The 21,217-nt window shown below is 52.3% G+C and overlaps 1 protein-coding gene across 2 annotated transcripts; it reads left to right on the forward strand.

The window, feature by feature from the left end:
- The first annotated feature begins 844 nt into the window (after positions 1 to 844).
- CCM2L (CCM2 like scaffold protein) lies at positions 845 to 17,482 on the forward strand. Of its 2 annotated transcripts, none has more exons than XM_039237797.1 (10): positions 845 to 908; positions 3,153 to 3,320; positions 5,313 to 5,396; positions 5,494 to 5,677; positions 6,460 to 6,935; positions 9,818 to 9,953; positions 11,988 to 12,051; positions 14,581 to 14,710; positions 15,270 to 15,408; positions 16,306 to 17,482. In XM_039237797.1, exons 1-10 carry the CDS (start codon positions 879 to 881, stop codon positions 16,614 to 16,616), a joined length of 1,722 nt encoding a protein of 573 aa, XP_039093728.1. In that variant the 5' UTR covers positions 845 to 878; the 3' UTR covers positions 16,617 to 17,482. The 2 variants fall into 2 exon arrangements, with proteins under 2 accessions (XP_039093728.1, XP_039093729.1); XM_039237798.1 differs by having other exon boundaries at positions 5,497 to 5,677.
- The last annotated feature ends 3,735 nt before the right edge of the window (positions 17,483 to 21,217 follow it).

A 21,217-nucleotide genomic window follows, 5' to 3' on the forward strand; every position in this document is an offset into this window, starting at 1 on the left:
CCCAGAACCACAAAGGAAAATTTGCCTCACTCCCAAGAGACAGAAAAACAGCCCGGGACACACAGACACATAGCTAGGTAAATAGTTAATATTCACTAAGCACTTATATGTGTGTCAGGAGCTCTTCTAAGTACATTTAATCCTTACGAGGTCACCATGAGGTCAGACTGGTATGATGCCCATCTTATAGATGGGGAAACAAGTGGATAAAGGACTTGCCCAAGGTCATCACCCTAGCAAGTGGCAAAATCAGGATTCAAACTCAGGCAGCCTGTCCTCAAAGCTCATGAGTACTGCCTCCCTTAATAGTAACAATTAATTTTAAAATCCTAAGTTGGACACAGTATTCTATAGTTTAGGAAGCATTTTTCTATCCACTCTTACACATATTTCTCACCCCAGCAGCCAGAGAGAGAGGCAATGTTTATTCTTAATTTAGAGAGAGGAGGGGGCAACTGAGGCTGTGAAAGTGGGAACGGACTTGCTTTGCCAAGGTCACACAAGGTCAGTGGCAGAAGTAGGGTTGGGGTTTGGGATTTTCTGACTCCAAATCAGGGGACCCTTCCCCAGTCTTACTGAGTCCCTAGGTGCCCCTCAACAGCTGACCTTCTGGCCGGAGGCTTGCGTCCTTCTCCCCAGAACAGTTGCTCTGGCTGGGTTTCCTTCCACTCTTCAGCTGGAGGGGCCCAAGGCTGTGTCCTCCACCAGCCTCCGTCCTTCCCCCCCCACCCCCCCACTTGCTATCGGGAGGGAGAGGCAGGAACTCCAGGGCTGGTGGAGTTTCCGACCAGGCAGGAAAAAGAACAAAGGAACTGCATGGGGGGAGAGAGTGGAGGGGGTGGCCAGGAGGGTGGCAGAAGTGGAGGGGACGCTTCACCATGGAATATGAAGTCAAGAAAGGAAAAAAGGTAGGTGGGAGGTTGGGGGGGGGGTGTCAGGTAGAGAAATGTCCCAGGAGGGAGTGAAGTGGGAAGTCCGGGTGGGGGTGATCGGCAGCGAGTGGCACAAGTAGAGTCTTTCTTCTCATTCGGAAGGACCGTCTTTCCCACCTTTGGGCAGCCAGACATTTGGGCTCAAACTCCCTAACCTGTCTCCCCACTCTCAATGGCCTCTGCCACGCTGGAAGGGACGGACACGCAGGCACCTTCCGGGGAAATCCAGCCAGCCAGATTACTTTGGGAGATACTCCCAAAACTGCTGCCACAGTTTTCCTAGGGGTTCCTCAGACGAGGGACAGACAGACACTCAACAGACCCATTCCTCTTCTCCTTACCTCCCCAGAGAGAAGGGCCTCAGCCAGGGCACCTCTGTGCTGTCCATCCAGGTTGAGACACCTATCGGCTCCCCCGCTGGGTTCCAGCCTAGCCTGCCCACCCCCGGCCCCACCCCGCAGATCCTCACTCCTCCTTACTGTCAGAAGTTCTCTAGTCTGGTTCCCTGGGTGCCTCACCTGGTCATCATTGCCATTCAGGGAGTTCCTCAGATTCCAGCCCCCACCCCCACCCATCCCTCTCCCCCCAAAAAACCTAGGTCAGGCTATGTGAATTGTGAGGGCCCAGAAGGGAGCCAAGACATAGGTGCTTGATCTCTTTTGGCTCGTTCCATCTTTAGACGTGTGCTGAGCACTTATTTTGTGCCCCACACCGTGCCTGGTGCTGGTGAAGATGTAGTGGTGAGTGAAGTCAGACAAGGTCTCTGCTCCCTCCCTGGAGCTCAGAGCCTACTGCGGAAGGCAACTTTGAAGAAAAGCAATTTATATAAAGTTGCATAAGAGATTTCATACATAGGTGCTGGGGTGTAGAATATTAGGGGATCCAGCCCTAGACTGGTCAGCTTGAGCTGAGATCTGATGGGTGGAAGGGGAGAGGGCAGGGAGGAACAGCATGTACAAAAGCTCTCGGGGGGAGGGAATGTAGCAAGTAGGAAGGGCCGCAAGATGGCCCTGTAGCTGGAAGGCAGGAGTGACCGGCAGTAAGATGAGGCTGGAGAGGTACGCAGGGCTGGACCATTAAGGGCCACAGACGAAACGTTTACCTTTCCACTCCGCTCACACACACATATTCACACACAGAATAAAGTCCCAACTCCATGGCTGACATTCAAGCCCTCTATGACTTGTTCAACAGACCACACACATCGTCTCCAGGCTCATGCTCAGCCAGCCCTTCCACCCTCCAGGGGGTGCCCTCTGCCTGGAACGCCCTGTCCCAGATCGTTTGCTCTCATTTATCAGAGCTTCCCTATATTTCATGCAGGCTCCATGATACTGGTTTTAAAATCTGAGCTGGGCGTGCATCAGAATCACCTGGAGTGGTTATCAAAACATACATTATTGGGTCTCTGCCGCAAGCTCTGATCCAATAGGTCTGGGATGGAAAGTGAGAAGAGGTGTTTCTCGTAAGTTCCTTGGTGCTGCTGCTGATCCAGGAACCGTACGCCGCGAACTAACTGCTCTAGAGCGGTGCTCACACTCTCCTGTGAGATTTAGATTCTGTGGGGCTGGGCTGGAGTCCTGGAATTCGCTTCTTTAACCTTGCTGTAGGCCATTTTTATGCAGGTGACTGCTGGATTCTACTTAAACATACTTATCAACTATTCCTTTTTTTTAAGTTTATTTTTGCTTATTTTGAGAAAGAGAGAGAATGAGTGGGGGAAAAGCAGAGAGAAAGGGAGACAGAAGATCTGAAGCGAGCTCTGCACTGACAGCAGCGAGCCCAGTGCGGGGCTCCAACTCACAAACCACAAGATCATGACCCAAGTCATGACGCTTAACCGACTAAGCCACCCAGGCACCCCTCGGCCACAGTGAATCTTATTATTTTTCTTCCTTGCCCCAGCCAGGACCCACCCCTTACGCCTGGGGCCTGGGCCTTAGGAGGGCCTCCACCCCCATCTGGGTGTTTAGAATGGAGGTTTTAGAGCCAGACTATTGGTTTTACTGCTAATAGCTGGTGATCTCAGCTAGTTCCCCCTCTGAGGCTTGGTCTCTCCATCCATAAAATGCGGGTCACAGAGTTACCCCTTCTGCAGAGTCTATGAGAATTAAATTAGGTAATAGGTAAATAATTAAGATGCTGAATGTGGACATGCTTGATAAAGTCCGTTGCTTTTATTACTGTTATTCCCCTCTCAACACCCCCCCCCCAACCCAGGGCTTTGTATCCCCCATCCGGAGGCTCGTGTTCCCCAAGGCCGCACGCCGGGCAGCCTTTCGGACCAGTGTGAGTCGCCGGCCTCTGCACTCGATGCCCCTTTATCCCCCTGACTACCTCATCGACCCCCAGATTCTGCTGTGTGACTATCTGGAGAAAGAGGTCAAGGTGCGTGTGGGATGAGGAGAAGGGTAGGCAGACTCTTGGGGTGAGGGGTAAAGATGGGGTAAGGGTTTCCTCAACTTTCTTAAGGGTCCCTGGCAGGGTCTGAAAATGAAGCTGACAAACTGATTAACAGGGAGAAAAGCATATACATTTTATTAAATGTTTACATGTCCATGAGAGCCTTCCCGAGAGAATGAAGACCCAAAGAAGTGACCAGAGCAGGAAGCTTTTCAATCTTTTTTACAATCAATTAATTTGTGAAGACCTGACAAAGCAGAGGGGTTGGGGCCAGGGGTAATAAAAGGTGAAGAAATAACAAGGTTTGTTTATACAGCCTTCTCAGCCCTAAATTCCCTGGTGAGAAGGAGGTCTTCTCCCTTCCGGTACAGGGAGGGTAGCTTTTATGTGGGAAATTTCATCTCCTGCTTTCAGGGAAGAAGGGTAGGGGTGGGGGCAGGTCAGAGTGACCTTCCTGCTTCTACCATTTTCTTCAGCTTCTTCAAGCTTAAGATATTCAGCAGGCCAAGGTGCCCCGTTTTGGGGTGGCGTGTTCTGGGTCCCATCAGGAGAGACTGCACGTGTCCCTCACTTCAAGCCCTGACCAGCCCACTCTCACTCAGGGGAGGCTCAAAAGAAAGAGACCTGGGTTCAAGGTAGCCTAGCTCCTGCCTTATGCTGCAGACCTTCAGCAAACGACGCCCACCTGCTCGGTCTCAGTGTTCCCATTCCAACATGAGGCTCAAAACCCACCCACAGGGGAGGGCAGATGGCAAAAGCCATAGCTTCCTGTGAGATCTTACTGCAGTAACGTTGTTGGTACTCAGTCAGTTTCCAGGGTAAAGGAACCCAGTTCAGCGAGCCACAGAGGACTTCGATCACTCAAGGCCCTGCTTTACTTCTATTTCATGAGCTCCGTGAAGGAGCAGTGGAGAATCCTCATTATCCAAGGAAGATTGCTATGGGGGTAGGAGTGTCAGGTTTGACAAAAACAGGCTACTCAATTAAATGTGAATTTCAGATAAGCAATAATACTCGTTTCATATTAGCATGTCCCAAATATTGCATAGGGCTAAAAATACTTTATTTATTTTTTTAAATATTTTTATTTATTTCTAGGAGAGAGAGAGAGAGCATGAGCAGGGGAGGGTCAGAGAGAGAGGGAGACACAGACTCCGAAATAGGCTCCAGGCTCTGAGCTGGCAGTCAGCACAGAGCCCGACGCGGGGCTCGAACCCACGAACCGCGAGATCATGACCTAAGCGAAAGTCGGACGCTTAACCGACTAAGCCACCCAGGCGCCCCTAAAAATACTTTAAACAATGTTTGTAGTAGTCACTGTTTATGTGAAATTCAAATTTAACTGGCATCTTGTATTTTACTTGGCAACCATACACGGAGGGTAAAGCTAACAAATCCACATAAAAACTGGGGACCAAAATTTCATAGAGAATAAAAGAAGAAAAAAGTTTGGTGGAATTCACCTAGAAGAACAAAACGAAAAATAATGGAAAAGGTTAATTCTTGCATTGAGTAACTTAAAGTTTGTGGTAACATAAGTTAAAACTAAGAATGAATGGAGAATTATTGTATTGATTTGGGGCATCGTTTTGGGCCTGGTGTCTGTGACCACCTTAACAGTTATTATCAGGTTATTTTTTTTAATGTTTTATTTATTTCTGAGAGAGAGAGAGAGAGACAGCATGAGCAGGGGAGGGTCAGAGAGAGAGGGAGATACAGAGTCTGAAACAGGCTCCAGGCTCTGAGCTGGCTGTCAGCACAGAGCCGGACCCGGGGCTCAAACCCATGAACTGTGAGATCATGACCTGAGCGAAAGTCGGACGCTTAACCGACTGAGCCACCCAGGCACCCCTATCAGGTTATTATTAATTCAAAGATATATACCTCAGTCTACACATTGCCTCAGTGAGGAGGTCTGGGTCCTCTGAGTGACTTCTCTCTGCCCTTCTCCCACCCACTCCCCCATTTCCTATCCAGTTCCTGGGCCACCTCACCTGGGTCACCTCCTCACTGAACCCCTCCAGCCGGGACGAGCTCCTGCAGCTGCTGGACACAGCCAGGGTGAGGCCCTGGAGAGGAGGGGAGGGCAGGGTCTTGTCCCCTTCTTCCTCTCCCATCGGAGTTCCTCCGGGACCCAGGAGATCCGACCCACCCGCAGCAGTTGAAGGAGCTGCCGCTGAAGACCACGGCGGAGCAGGACAGCATCCTGAGCCTGTCGGCCCGCTGCCTGCTGCTCACCTGGCGCGACAACGAAGAGCTAATCCTGCGCATCCCCACGCATGAGATCGCCGCCGCCTCCTACCTGCAGGACGACGCGCTGCACCTGCTGGTGCTTAAGACCGGTACAGCTGCCGCGGCCTGTCCCGGGGCAGGGCGGGGGGGTGAACAGGGAGAGAAAAGTCCCAGCGTCTGTTCTTGGGAAAGGCGGGGGCGGGCAGCTGGGGGTGCTGAGGATGGATGGTGCATGATGGACAAGGCCCGACCCCCCTACCGTGAGACTAAGGGCAGCCCATGGCTATAGGCAAGAAGGCGCGGCCCAAGATTGAGGTTGAAGGGTGGAAGGCTACCAGCCTGAGGCCAGGCGGTGGGGCCTGGGAGGGTTGCAGGAGCCCACGTTCTGAGACCTGAAGTTAAAGCGCTTGCTGAAATAGAGCGAGAGGGCCGCGCTCTGGGAGAGCTGGGGCTAGGACGGGGGTCTGATCTGGGGGCGTGGCCATACGCCAGGGAGGCGGAGCTCGCGGCTGGGGCGGTGGAGGGACAGGTCAGACCCCGCCAACCTGGGGGCGGGGCCTGAGGCCAGAGGCGGGCTTGAGGGGAACCCGGAGTCCGAGAAGGGGTCTCCGAAACCACGGGGTCCGAGGTGGAGCCACAGAGAGAGGAGACAGCCTGATCTCTGCCCTCAGACCATGCGCGAAGTGAGATGTAGAGGGAGAAAAGGCCTGCGGGACAAGACCAGGGTGGAGCCGAGGCCGGGGGGTGGGCCCGAAAGTAAGGGCGCCGAGCCGGGCGGGTCCGGCCTCCAGACTTGGACGGCGGAGGAGGGGCCACGCGCCGCTCGTCCCCAGCCGGCCTCGGGAGGGGGTTCTTAGCCCGGAGCTCCTGACCGCCATCCCGCCACTCCTAGGTCTGGGCGTGGACCCGGTGCCCGCCGGCGTAGACGCCAGCCCGGGCGGCGCGGGGCGCGACCCCGGCCCGCCGGGCGCGGCGCCCGAGAAGCGGCGGGTGGGGACCGCGGAGCGGCGCCACACCATCTGCAGCCTGGACTGGCGGATGGCGTGGGGCGGGGGCGCGGGCGCCGAGGCGCGGGCCGGGGGCGGCGGCGGCGGCGGCGGCGGCGGCAGCCTGGAGCGCCAGCGCGCCGGGGCGCGGGCGTCGGGCAGCTGGGAGCGGCGGCAGACGTTCAGCGGCAGCTGGGAGCGGCGGCACGGCGGCGGCGGCGGCGGCGCGGGCAAGCCGGGCGGCAGCTGGGAGCGGAGGCAGGCGGGCGGCGGCGGCGGCGGCAGCTGGGAGCGGCGCCACCCGGGCTCCAACCCCCTCGACCCGCAGGACCCCAGCCCCGACGCCTACTGCAACCTTGTCATCCTGGCTGTGGCCAACAGGGTGAGCCCGAGGGCACGCGGAGCCCCAGCGCCGTGCCCCCGGGCACGTCCGGCGCTGGAGGGCGCTGCTCTCCCCCCACCCCCACCCCGCCCACACACCCCGTTGGGTCCCCGGGGTCTACGCCGGCCTCTTTTCCTTTTCCCTCGTGTGACCCTACGTAGGACTTCAGGCACTACCTGTGTGCCCACGACGCCAAAGGGCTTCTAAATCTCCAGCCTGGACACCTCCAGGACAGTAGCCCCTTGCTGTCCCAGTGAGACGAAAACCCAAAAAAGCCAAAACAGACCCCGTCCTCCAGGCATGCCCCGAGTTCTCCCACGTCTTCAGTGTCAGCACTACCACAGTAACAATCATGAGGACACTAATCACCAGCACGAATGGAATGCCAGCCCATGCCAGACAAGGAGCCAGCACAAACACATTGCATTCTTTGACTAACCTCTAGAGGCAAAGTATTACAGCCATCCCCATTCTATAGAGAAGGAAACTGAGGCTAAGTAATTTGTGCAACCTCACACAGGAAGCAGGTGGTGGTTTCGACACTGGGATCCAGGAAGTTCAGAGCCTATGCTCTTGTTAACTATGGCAGTCACCCAAGGCAGAAGGCTTCCATTCTCGCCTTCCCTCCCCTCCCTTCTCCATATTCTTCCTTGCTTTCATCCGTTTGACCATCTTTATTGAGCGGTAGCTTTGTCCTAGGCTAGGCGTTGGGCTGGGTGCTACAAAGATGAACAAGACATATTTGGTGGTTTCCCTCCCTTAGGGAGCTCACAATCTAGCAGACACCTTCAAGCCCTAGGCTGTCTAAACTTTTCCTCTGACCCACCGCCCCCAACCCTCTCCCCTGCCCCAGGCCCAGCTCCCTTATATACCTTAGTGAACAAAACAGTCTCGGTGGCGTTTAAAACAGAGAACTCCCCGAATTGTATCTCTCACCAAATCTCCAGGCATGTTTCTCCATTCAGTGAGCTAATGCCCATCACAAACTTAGCACATCCGAAGCTAAGCACCCAATCTTCTCCCCCAGACCTGCTCCTCCCTTGGTTTCCTTGTTTTGATTCATGGCAGCTCTGTCCTTCCATTGTTCAGACCAAACCCTTGCCGTGATCTGTGGCTGCTCTCGCTCTCACACCACCCATGTCCATTCGGTCAATCCTATTGGCCCTAGTTTTAAAATATATCCCAAACCTATGTACGTTTCCCCACCCTCCACTGCCCCTACCCAGGTACATGGCCCATCTTCAGTCATCGAGATCATGCCTCCGGATCCCAGATTTGCCTCTTGCTTACAATCTGCACCCCCCACAATCAGAGCAGTCCTGTTAACACATAAGTCACATCTTACCGCTGCTCAAAATCTTCCTGGGGCTCCCCATTTCACGCCAAGGAAAAGTTAGTGTCCTTACAACTGCTTCTGAGACCACCCACGTTATAGTGGTGGCTGAAGCCCATTTCCTCTCTGGCCTCCTCTCTTTCTGTGCCCCCTTTATACACGCTACTCCAGCCGGGCAGGTCTTCTTGTAAAGTGCAAGAGACCTGTGCATTCTGTATGGTTCACCACAATATCTGTGGCACCTAAAACGGTACCTGGCACACAATAAATATTGAATGAATGGGCGAAATAATGCATATTATATTGTTATGTCTTCCGATGGGAACCAAAAAGAAAACGAGCAGATTGCAGTGATAATGGCGGAGGAGACCCAGTTTGCATAGGGAGAGTGAGTTTGTGCCTTTTAAACTGAAAGGTGAAGGAGAGCAAGGAGTCAGCAAGGCGAAAAGCAATGAAAATGAATTCCAGGGAACAGTGTGCCTTGCTTATCGCACTGGATTGTGAGGGCTTTAGGGTACAGACCTCATCTGAGACCCCAGAGCCTGGCCCAGTACCAACATGAGAATTTGCAAAGTGAGTAAATAAACAAAGAGTTGCATTCCAGGAGTATCTGATTCTCTGGCCCCCTATGCAAGTCCTTGTGGTCCCAAGGAGGGTACAGGAGTTAGGGTAAAAAAAAAAAAAAAAAAAAAAAAAAGCCTGAATGCTGTTAGTAACTAATGCTGTGAACTTGCTCTATGGTCTGAGCAAGTCATAATCTTCTAAGCCCCAGTGCCTGAATAAAGATACTCTCTTCCCTGCCTATTTTATAGGGTTATTGTAAGGATCAATCCTGCCTATCTTGGCTTATATTTTAATATATACCCTGGGCTTTTTTAGAGGCACAAAATAGGAAATGGCATCATGAAGATGGCCTCATCAGTTACTGTCTTTCTGTGTCTCTTGCTTAAAGACCTAAAGAATTAAAGTAGAGAGGCAAATTCCCCTTCCAATTTGCAGTCTCAAAAAAGTTACACCCAAGAATTGAAATTCCTGCCTTCTCTCAGGAGACTGAGGTTTGTGTATTCATCCCACTTCCATTTTTGCCCTGGGTGCCAGGAAGCTCGTAACTAAATATGGCATCCAGTAGCAGTAACTGCGTTGAGCCTAAAATTTTCACACGTGTGATTCTTCTTCCTTCTGGTAGGTATTAGGAGACCTGAGTTCTAGTGCTGGCTAATCACTTCATCTCTCTGAGCCTCAGCTTCCTACTGGTAAATTTAAACTAGGGCTTATTTTTGAATAGGCTTCAGGAGGCCCTATGAATCCCCCAGAAATTTGAGGTCGCATTTTTCAGAGCAGAAGACTTAGAGTTGCTACTGGACTCTATAAAGGAGTCTAAGACCCAGAGGGTGGCCGTATAATTTTGCTAGGAAATGTTCTGCACGGCGATGTAAAGGTGCCCATAGGTGCGGGTGTGGCCTGTGAGCCTCCTCACACTGTTCGAGGAAGCAGGGGCGTCCGGGGCACTGGAGAGGCCCTGAGAGCTCTGTCCTCCTCCCCGGGCCAGGATGCGGCCGAGGAGTCCTGTGCCCTCATCTGTCAGGTCTTCCAGATCATCTATGGAGACCAGAGTATCGAGTGCGTGGACCGGGCCGGCTACCACTACACATCAACGCCCGAGAGGCCGTGGCTCTGCAGTCGCAGTGAGTACTGGAATTCCTGGCCACGCCTCCTGTAAAACATCCCCAAAGGCCAGGGAGGACTTGGGGACTCGGAGCCAATGAAAGCCTTTGGGGTCCTGCTCTACCATGATTATAGTGTACTCCCCCCCTCCTTATGTAGTTAAAATAAAATGTCAGTTTTCATGATGACCTCAAACTTAGCTTCTTCACAAGGTTCTGGCTACCAGATTTGGAATGAGCCCCTCGGAGCTGAACTTGCCTCTCTCCCTCCCGTTTCTGATGTCCCTTCTTTGCAGAAATGCAAGCACATGCGTTGTCTGTTTACTGAGCTGTCTAGCTGCACTAGGATTCTAGGTTAAAGCCAAGATGTCCAGACCCACCCTTGAATGCAATCAAAGGCTAGAAGGAGAATGAGACTAGGAGAGGCATTTATTGAGCACCAACTATGTGCTGAGTCTTATTTAATCCTTAAAGCAGCCTTGTCGGTCCTATTTGCCACTATATCCCCTGGGCCTAGCAGAGGATGGGGACATCACAGGTACTCATAGATGAAAGACCTCCTTGAGACCTTATGATTCTAATTTTACAGATGAGGCCATTAAGGCTCAGAGTAGTTAGTACATTGTTCAAAGTCACACAGCTGGTAAATGGCAGAGTCAAGATTCAAACCTGGGTGTGTCTGATTTCTTTTTATTTTATTTTTTTAAATGTTAATGTTTATTTACTTCTTGAGAGAGAAAGAATGCAAGCAAGGGAGGGACAGAAAGAGAGGGCAGAATCCAAAACAGGTTCCAGGTTCTGAGCTGTCAGCACAGAGCCCGACCTGGGGCTCAAACCCACAAACTGCGAGATCATCACCTGAGTTGAAGTCAGACACTTAGCCAACTGAGCCGCCCAGGCGTCCCGGTGTGTCTGATTTCCAAAGCTTCTATCTGCAACAGCCTTACTCCCATGCTGCCTTCAAGGCTGCTACTTGAAATTCCTCAGGCACAGCCCCCTCAACGTGGCCCCAGTCTGCATAGCTCCAGGAACAGAGAGACACCTCATTACTTCTGGAGGTAACCCCATCTGGGGGAACTGAGGTTATTAGATGTTGGGATCGTTCATCAACACTCACAGGATGAGATAAACAAATGAGTAAATGTTGGATAACTAAACGAGTCAACAAGCATTCTAACGAATTCATTTTATTTAAAGATTTAATTTTTTTAATCTCTATGCCCGACTTGGGGGTTCGAACTTCCAACCCCGAGATTAAGTGTCTCATGCTCTACTGACTGAGCCAGCCAGGCACCCCCAACAAATTCATTCTGTTCAGCAAATATTTATGGAGCACCTTCTACCACCAGGATATACTGGTGAGCAAAACCAGACGTGGCTCAGCCCTCACAGGCTTGCATTGCTAGGTAGGCCGACAGCAATCAAATAGTTACACAGAATGTCACCACGTACTGTGCTCTGAGGACACAGACTGAGGAACCAGTCTCACCTGGGAAGTAAGGGCAGTGTCCTGAAGAAGTGACACTGAAGTGAGCCAAGATCAGAAGGGTAAGGCCAGTGGATTCAGAGAAGTCACAGGACTAGGTACAGAGCAAGTTCTCTGTAAACAGTGCTTCTATTCTCTCAAGATGTTGAGTTCCTTTCCTTCAAAGTTCTTTTCTTTTCTCGCCTCCAACACTTACAGTTTTCAGAACATTCCCTCGCCTGTCCCCCCACCTGCTGTTCCCATGACCCACACCCCCTCCCCCTCTGAGGCAGGCAGGAAGGTGGTATTGTCCCAACCTTGAGGGAGTTGAGGGCAGGGAGAGAGGAGGTGAGTTGCCCAAGGTTGGCTGTGAGTTGGTGATGGGGGCAGGTTTCCTGGTCAGAATCTTCCAGCGGCTGCCTAATGTCACTCAGAGTAAAAGCTAACACCCTTACAGTTGCTTACAAGGCTGTCCGTGCTCCAGCCACCCTCCCAACCTCAGGGTGGGGCTGGGGTTGGGGGCTCAGGATGCTGGGGACGTTGGGCCCTTCTCTGCTGCCTCTAACAGCCCCTCTGTCTGCTGACCCCAGGTGAGAGCTGCCGCACAGACGGGACTTACGCCTATGATGCCGACTTCAGCTGCTGCAGCTCCTTGTGGGTATCGCCCCCCGCCCCAGCACAAACAGGGTCTCTCTTCTAGACATTCTTGAGCTCCCTGTGGGCAGGAGAGGGTGGGTGAAAATGACCCCACCTCGATTTGTGCTTATTCCCTGAGCCCTGAGGAGGGCAGGTAAACCGACCTCTCCGGGCTCTAGTGAGCTCACAGGACCCAGACCCGGACTCTGAGAAGCCCCGGGGGACAACTGGAACCCCAAGTTGCATCCACGTAGGCCTGTAGGTCTCTGCTGGCCATACAGACACAGTGGCCTGCAGAGTGCCAAATCACAGCTAATGCCAAAAACTAATTTTGGTTTAAGTCCATGTAATAGAAAGCCCTAAAAAAGAGTTTTAAACAAGATCAAGCCTCACCCCCTGCCCCCACCCCTTGTCTCTTACATAAACAGACCAGGCATCGATGGCCTTATGATCATCGAGGGTCCAGGTCCTCAACACCTGCTTCCATACTCAGAGTCATAGCTCCAGTTATCGCAGTGGCGTGCCAGGGCTCTTTGTGAAGAACTTTGGTAGGACCCCGGCCTCATGACTTTCGCATGTGCCTCAGTGGCCAGAGCTTGGTCACAGCGCCACACCTGGCTGCCGGCAAGGCTGGAAAATGGAGGAGTTAAAACAAAACAAAACAAAACAAAACAAAAAACTCAGTTGGGAATATTGTCCAGGGTTCTGTTTAGCATGACTAACCACTCCAGCATCGAGGGGTTTCCCAGGACTACACTACGGGGTTTTAGGACTACGGGATTTGCAGTACTAAAACCAGGAAAGCCCCAGGCAAACTGGAACCAGTTGGTCAAAGCCAGTTCTGTTACTAAGGCCTCTGGCTTGCCAGGTAGAGGGCTCTGCCAGTAATATATGCCCTCGTTTTATGTTTGTCCCTCTTCTGTGGCAATATATGTGACTTTCTTAGACTGCGTGCCCTTGGGCTAGTCGTTAACCTGGTATCTGCCACCAGATCCAGATCTGCGAGAGCGATGATAAGGACTAACATTTGTGCTTCCTGTGTGTCTAGTGCTGTTCTATAAAACACTTCATTAAAAAAAAAAATGAACTCTACCCCCAACGTGAGGCTTGAGCTCATGACCCCAAGATCAAGAGTCGCATGCTCTACCAACTGAGCCTGCCAGGAAAAATCCACATAGCAGCATTATAGTGGCTACTGTTTATTTATTGCTTCTAGTCTGTGACCCCGAGTGCTGTACAAATAGACTCCTCTAATTCTTATGATGTCAGTGTTTCCCACCCCATTTTATAGAGGGAGAAACTGAGGAATAGAGAAACAAAGCAGGCTTCCCCAAGGTCAAGCTGTAGGCCTGAAATCTGAACCCAAGCAGGCTAGCTCCAGGTCCACACACCCTAACCACTATGCTACGCTGCTTTTCTGTAGCTAATCATGGAGGGTGGTTCTGGAACAATTAAGAAACCAGGATTCAGGTTGATTTTCTTTTCACTCTTTTATTTATTTTTGAGAGAGAGACAGAGCGTGAGCGGGGGAGGGGCAGAGAGAGAGAGAGATGCAGAATCTGAAGCAGGCTCCAGGTTCTGAGCTGTCAGCACAGAGCCTGACGTAGGGCTCAAACTCATGAACCATGAGATCATGGGCAGGTTGATTTTTTACTAAGCGAGAGTTATCGAGTACCTATCATGTACCAGGCACTGTGCTGTGTGCTGGGGTTACAGTGAGTAATAATCCAAGAATGAGACCCGTGCTTGGCACGCGCCAGGTACTCCACGGATAGGAAACCAAGGTCCCTGCTCCTGTGCTGTTGATCATGCAAGCACACTCGTAATGTCTAGCACAGGGGGCGATGAAATCATTATTTAATAGAAATAAGCATTAATGACAATAACTAAAGAGAATGAGCACTTCAGAGCACTGAGAGAGACGCCATGGGGTGCCTATCTCTGTGAGGAGTCAGGAGGGGAGCTGATGACACTTGAACTGAGGCCCAGAGGAGGAGGGGGAAGAGCGCTCCGGGCAGAGGGGCAGAAAGTGCAAGGGCTCTGAAGCAGGACAAAGCTTGGTGCATTTGAGGACCAGCCAGGAGGCCACCATGGAAGTTGGCGGGGAATTCTGGAAAGGCCTTGAATGTCATGGGTAGACTTACAAGTTTGTGACCACATTTGACAGAGGATCTAACCCGGTCATGGGGAGGGTCAGGTCAGGGAAAGCTTCCCCAAGAAGGTGCCATTTAAGCTCCAATGCTGAGTAAGAGTTAGTTGAACAAACGATAAGGTAGAGAGGCATTCCAGGCAGAGGGGACAGCATGTACAAAGGCCCAGAGGCAAAGAGGTACTTGAAGTGTTAGAGGAGAAGGCAGAGAGGCCTGTGCACACAGAGCAAGGGTGGGATGAGGCAGCCAAGGGCCAGATAAGTGAGGCTTTGGAGGCCAGAATGGGATCTAGGATGAAGCCCAGAGCATCAGTAGCTGTGCCCTCCCACCTCCACCTGCTGTAGGGAGAGGAGCTGGGGGGAGGTGAGCGAGGACCCCGTTCTGCCTGTCTCTGCAGCAATGGCTCCCAGGATACATTTGAAGCATGTTACAGTGGCACGTCCACACCCTCCTTCCACGGCTCTCACTGCAGCGGCAGTGACCACAGCGGCCTGGGCCTTGAGCAGTTGCAGGATTACATGGTCACGGTGAGCACGGGGCAGGCAATGTGAACAAGCCTGGGAGGCTGGGGACACACAGGGAGTATTTTGGGAATCCTGAATAACCCTGGCCATAATTGAAGCAGACCTTGAACATCAGGGGGGTGGATATGAGGTTAGGAAAGTAAGTTGGGCTGCTGGTGAAAGCCTTCCCCAACGTCAGATGGCATTAATTGTGTGCCTTCTGTATAGCAGGCACTCTCCTAAGCACATTTAATGCATTTATTTTAATCCTTTCAACAGCCAAAGGAGGAGGTGCCATCATTATTCTCACTATATGTAAGGAAAGCAAAGGTCAGGGAGGTTGCCCCCTACCCAAGATCACAGAGCCGATCAACCAAGGGGCCAGGATTTGAACTCAGGCACATCTCATGCTTAGATGGAGCCCAGAGAGCCTGCATGCCACTGCCCCCAGAGAGCCTGCATGCCACTGCCCCCTGCCCCACAGAGAACCATGGGAAGGGTTTCAGGGGAGGTCTTGGCCAAATACACCCTTATAGAGGGCTTTGGGACTCCCTGGGATTGATCTTGAATGTTGTCCCCACAGCTGCGGAGTAAATTAGGGCCCCCCGAGATCCAGAAGTTTGCGGTGCTGCTGCGGGAGTACCGGCTGGGGCTGTCCATCCAGGACTACTGCGCAGGCTTGCTGAAGCTCTATGGAGATCGGCGCAAGTTCCTCCTCCTTGGTGAGCCCCCTGCCAGGCCCCCCAGGGTCAGCCGAGGCCCCTGCATGGTCCATGACACTCCTAAGTAGGCATCAGGCCAGAAGTGTTCTCTCCTCTTTCTCAGCCTCCGATAAAGCCAAGATCGTGAAATTCATGGCACATTTAAGGGAACAGGCACAGGGCAGGGGAGGGACTTGTTTGCAGTCACCGCCCATGAGAAGAGAGCACTGGTATAACCATTCACCTTCATAGCAAAGCTAGGAGAGGGAATGATTCTCCGCATTTACCCCCTGGGGCAGCTGATGCTCAGAGAGGCTAAGGGACTTGTCCAAGATCACACAGCCGGCAAGGAAGACCGATCAGAACAAAAGGAATAATATTAATAAGCTAACAGGTATTATCTTTGTCAAGCGTCATCTCACTGAATGCCTCAGTTTGGGAAAGTAGAAACTGTTATTTGCCCCCATTTTGCATATGAGGAAGATGAGGCCCAGAGAAGCAAAGTCACGTAGCTTGTGAGTAGAGATGGAAGCAAAACAAGCTGACTTGTATGGGGCATGCAGTCTGTGCTAAGCACCTCCTCTCCCTCCCCCCTCCCAAGAACAGGTGCAATTATCTCAGTTCTAGAGGTGGCGAAAGTGAGACTCAGAGTAGCTGTTTAATGAGGGTCACACAACTAATGAATGGGAATGTAACAGTTGGAATAATGACCAGGATAAGCTAATGTGTAGTGAGCATTTACTCTGCGCTGAGCATTAGGCCATTATCCTCTGGCTCAGAGTCAAGGAACTTGTGCAGGACCCCACAGCCAGAGAGCGGTGGGCTGGGGACTGGAACTCGGTTCTCTGGTGAAGGTGATTCCACGATGGGAGGGGAAGGGCTGAACCCTAAGGAGTCCGTCTGCCCCTGGGCCCGCAGGGATGCGGCCCTTCATCCCAGACCAGGACATTGGCTACTTCGAGGGCTTCCTGGAGGGCGTGGGCATCCGCGAGGGTGGCATCCTCACCGACAGCTTCGGCCGCATCAAGCGCAGCATGAGCTCCACGTCGGCGTCGGCCGTGCGCAGCTACGACGGTGCGGCCCAGCGGCCCGAAGCGCAGGCCTTCCACCGGCTGCTGGCCGACATCACGCACGACATCGAGGCGCTGGCTCCTGACGACGAGAGCACGGACGAGGAGGCCCGGGACTCGCCGGGTGGGGGCGACACGGTTGAGGACAACTACCTGTAGCCGCCACCCATACGAGGGGCGGGCGGGGAAGCACCCGCAATCCCGCCTGTATCTCACTCGCTCCAGCCTGTGGGACCCCAGCCCCAGGGCCCCCTCCCTGGGTGTCCAGCCCTGCCCTCGGGGCTCCAGTCCCTGCAATACCGAGCATGGCCTGCAGGGGGCGGGACCCCAAAGTCGCGGGCAGTCGCCTGAGGCTCAGTGAGCCCCTCTGCCAGACGTGGGTGGCCATCACTGTACTCTGTCTCGCTGGCCCCACGCGCGGCCCAGGACAGCCTCTCCCTCCCACCTCTCCTGCAGCTTCCTGGAGGCCAAGGGAGGGATGAAGAGCGGGCTCCACTCGCTGACGGACTGGGAAAAGAATTCCCAGAGCCCAGAGACCTCTTGTTCCTCCTGTTTTACAGTTAGAGAAACTGAGGTTCAAAAAAAGGTGAAGGAACTTGAGGAAATCTCCTATTTCTTCTTAGAGCTTACCTCAAAGTACACATATTAAACAGCATAAAGGGCCTTTTTAAGCCTCCAAGTGGCAGGGTCGCCCCTCCCCTGATGGCGGGAATTGGATCACCAGCGTGGAATATCTCTACTGACAGTTGAGTCAGAGGTCGGTGATGGGGGTCTCTGTCTTGGCCCTAAGACTCTGAACAAGTTGCTTGTTCAGATCTTGGACTTGGAGCCAGACAGACCTAGGGCCCCTGTCTGGTTAGTGCTCTCTCCTCTTGGTAACTTCCATTCCCTCATCTGTCCCCTGAGGCTGGTCCCACCCACCTCACAGGGTTGGGTGTGGGGATGAACAAAGGTAACAAGACCTTAGTGCTGGCTCTAGCACATAGTAGGCACTCAATAAATGCCGTTCCCTTCCACATCTAACACTTCCGGACTTGGCGTACCTGTCTTGGCCTGGCGCTGCAAGATGGAAGTTGAGGTGGGGGTCAGATGTAAGGAGATCTTTGGGGAAGTTTGTGAAGAGGAAATAGGACTTGCCCCTTCATGGCCCTATTCCACCCTGGCTGTGTGCTCAAGCCCCAAGTGAAAAGTCCCTGAGACTCCACAGGCTGCCGTCATGGGGGTCCGGGTGGTTAGAGAAACTGGAAGGCAGGGTTGAAGAGGTTAGAGAAGCCGGCATAAGGACACCTTCAACACAGCCTGAGTAAAGGCGTGGAAGCCAGAAGGAGTGAGCCCTGAATGGAAGCCAGAGACTCACCCAGAAGTGCTGAAACTTATTTGTAAAACTTTACGGAGCCTTCTGTGGTCAGACACGTGGTCCTCACCATGAGGTACATACAATCATCAATTTTAAAGTAGAATTATTATTAGGGCTTCAGGTCCAGGGTTCCAGGATTTATACTCCGTTTGTAGCAAGTGATGTTTTCTTTTGCTTTATTTCCCCCTCTATCCACACATTCCCACACCCCTTCCCTGCCCCACCTGTGTGTTGAAGTATGTTCCTGGACATAAAGTACACAACGTGTCGTGTGTGTATTTACACTACACGAATGGTATTGTGTCAAGATCTCAATCAGACGCTTCCGTTTTTTCACTCCATCATATGAGTATTTTTAAGTTGGGCCCATGTTGCTGTGGGAAAGGCTAGCTTATTGTAGCAAATGGCTGCAAAGCATTCCAAGAGAACCAGCCATGGTGTTATTTATTCACCCCTACCCACCTGTGATGGATGCCCAGGTGACTTCCAACTCCCCCTCACCACCAACAACACTGTGGTGAACATCTGTGTGCGTGACCCTATAAGCCTACATGAAAACTCCTTTGGACCCTATACCCAAGATGGAATTTCTAGATCACAGCGCACATGTGTTTTAAATGTCACTAAATTGTACTAGCAGCGTGTGAAAGATGCTTGTCTCCCCACATTTTCAATTTTGCCTACAGTTTGGGTGTAAGGTGGCCTCTAAGTGTTTGAATTTCTCTGATGATATGAGACTCAGAATCTTCTCCTGTGCTTGCCAGACACTTGGGCTTCCCCTTCAGTGAACTGCTGTTCATGTCTGGCACCCATTATCTGTTGGGTTTCCTGCCATTTTCTTGTCGATTTGCAGGAGTAGCCCATAAATTTTAGGTATTAAGCTCTTGCTGGATGCTGATGTTCCCGGAATCTTCACCTAACACGCTGCTCATCATTCAGGTTGGTCTGTGGCAGGGGCTTTCAAACTTAACTGTGCACCAGAATCTCCTGTTAGGCTTGCTAAAACACAGATCGCTTAGCCCACCACAGAGTCCCTGACTCCGTAGAGTAGGGGTGGGACCCGAGATTCTGTGTTTCTAACAAGCGCTCAGGTGAGGCCGATGGGCCAGGGAGCACTCTTTGCAAACCACTGGCTTACGATGACTTCCTTTGAACAAATTTATTCCATTGAACAAATCCTTAATTTTGATGTTTTCAAATGTATTTATCTCCCGTTTATGGTTGAGGGAACTGGCGCATAAGGAAGTGAAGGGAATGACCCAAGGTCACACAGTAAACCGGGATTTGGACCCATATCTGGCCAACCCCAGCGCGCACTGGCCGCTCTGCTATCCTGTCCAGCAGCTTTGGGTAGGTAGTGATCACAGCCTGAGGCATTTGTCCTGAGACTATAGGGCATTTTAATAAGTTCCTGAGGGAGGCAGGCATAGAGGGAGAAGCACAGTAACAGGGCTGCTGACAGTCACTGGGACAGTTCTTGCCCCATAGCTCCAAGGATGAAGCAATTTCCCTCACACCCCGAGGAAGTCCCCACCCACCCCGGAACTACCCTCTTACCAAAGCCAGGTAACGCCTTGATTTCTGAGGTCCAAAGGGCTCTGGCTGGGGCGGTCTAGGCTCTGAGCAGGGGAATCCGGCCACACTTCCTCCTGTAGCCTTCAGAGACCCTGCCAGGATCACTTCCCATTATGGTTTCATTCCTGGCACAGCAAGAGGGGAAATACCCCTGGGTGTGGGATAGTTGCTTCCCAAAGACCTCTAGGGGTGGTGTAAGGATGGAACTTCCATACTGGCTAGATCTCCTGGGGACAGTTTTGCCCCATGGACAAGTGGTAAAGTTAGTGAAATCGTCTCCAGCTGCCTCTTACAGTGTGACTCCTTTCATTTGGGGGCCCTGCCACTTCCTACTCCCTCCCAGCTTCCAACCAGAGACTCCTAGCAACGCTTTATGACTGCGTGCTGGGGAGGAGTCCTCTGGCCACTGTCATTCGGTCAACCAAATGTTTAGAGAGCACGCAGTCTGTAGCTGGCATTGTGCTAGACATGAGGGAGATATAGAACAATCCTGCCCACGGTGGGGGGCTCTCAGCTTGATGGGGGAGACACGTCCCCAAGTCAGTGCAGCATAAAGTTCTCAGTTGTAAAATCAAAGAGTGAGAAACGATCTCTTCCTAGGGATGACGGGAAAGGCTTTGCAGAGGAGGTGACTTACGAGCAAGACTTTGAAAGCAGGGCCATCGTGAACAAAGGGCAGGGAGCTCGAAGGAACACGGCACACCCCAAGACTGGTGACCAGTTAGCTCTACTGCAATGGTTAGGCACTGCGGCCCCAGGGATCAGAGCAAGTGAGATTTGATTCCCAATTCTATAATTTGCTAGTTGGGGGACCTTGGATAAGCTCCTACAGGTCTCTGGGTCTTCGGTTCCCTCAACTATAAGATGAAGATAATAGCATCACCCTCAGGGATCTTGTAGATTGCTGCAAGATTTCAGGATAATCTATGTAAACGTACATACCGTAAGTGCTCAATAAATGTGAACATTTTTATTGCTGGAGGACCGTGGGGTGTCGGGGATGAGGAGCAGGACTTAAAGGAGAGGAAAGCAGAGGAGTGGGCGAACTGAGAAGGCGTTTGAAGTGCAGGCAATGGGGAGTGATCTAAAGGGCTTGCCTTTTACTGACCTGAGTCTAGCTGCTTGGACAGGAGGGTTGCCTGGAGGTCAGAGGAGAGTCTGGGCCCTGGGAGCTGGACAGGACCTGATGGGAAAGACTGAGACCTGACTCAGATAGGGTGGGGAGAAGGAACAGGAGAAGGGGTGTTCAGGGAGGGGCAGGGGTGAGAGGGTTCCCTTCCTCTTCAGATTCATTCATCCATTTATTTGTTCATTTATTCATTCCACAACTACTTACTTAGGGCTTGAACGCTGGCCTCATGGGGTTTACATTCTAGAAAGTTTATATTACTATTAAATCATGTTACTTGGGGGGCGCCTGGGTGGTCAGTCGGTTAAGTGGCCGACTTCGGCTCAGGTCATGATCTCACGGTTCGTGGGCTCGAGCCCCGCGTCAGGTTCTCTGCTGATAGCTCAGAGCCTGGAGCCTGCTTCGGATTCTGTGTCTCCCTCTCTCTGCCCCTTCCCTATTCGTGCTCTGTCTCTCTGTCTCTCAAAAAATAAATAAGTGTTAAAAAAAATATTTTTTAAAATCATGTTACTTGGGGGGCGCCTGGGTGGCTTAGTCGGTTAAGCGTCCGACTTTCGCTCAGGTCATGATCTCGCGGTTCGTGGGTTCGAGCCCCGCGTCGGGCTCTGTGCTGACTGCCAGCTCAGAGCCTGGAGCCTGTTTCAGTCTGTGACTCCCTCTCTCTCTGACCCTCCCCTGCTCACGCTGTCTCTCTCTCTC

This window comes from Hyaena hyaena, unplaced genomic scaffold (assembly GCF_003009895.1).
Source record: "Hyaena hyaena isolate Hyena2069 unplaced genomic scaffold, ASM300989v1 scaffold_131, whole genome shotgun sequence".
NCBI classification, from domain to species: domain Eukaryota; kingdom Metazoa; phylum Chordata; class Mammalia; order Carnivora; family Hyaenidae; genus Hyaena; species Hyaena hyaena.

What these genes read in the sequence shown, in the direction of transcription:
- CCM2L (XM_039237797.1), top strand. Translation starts at nt 879, where the DNA reads ATGGAATATGAAGTCAAGAAAGGAAAAAAG. An exon ending in TCCTGGCTGTGGCCAACAGG is followed by an intron (nt 6,936 to 9,817) that starts GTGAGCCCGAGG and finishes TCCCCGGGCCAG; the next exon opens with GATGCGGCCGAGGAGTCCTG. An exon ending in TGCAGGATTACATGGTCACG is followed by an intron (nt 14,711 to 15,269) that starts GTGAGCACGGGG and finishes TTGTCCCCACAG; the next exon opens with CTGCGGAGTAAATTAGGGCC.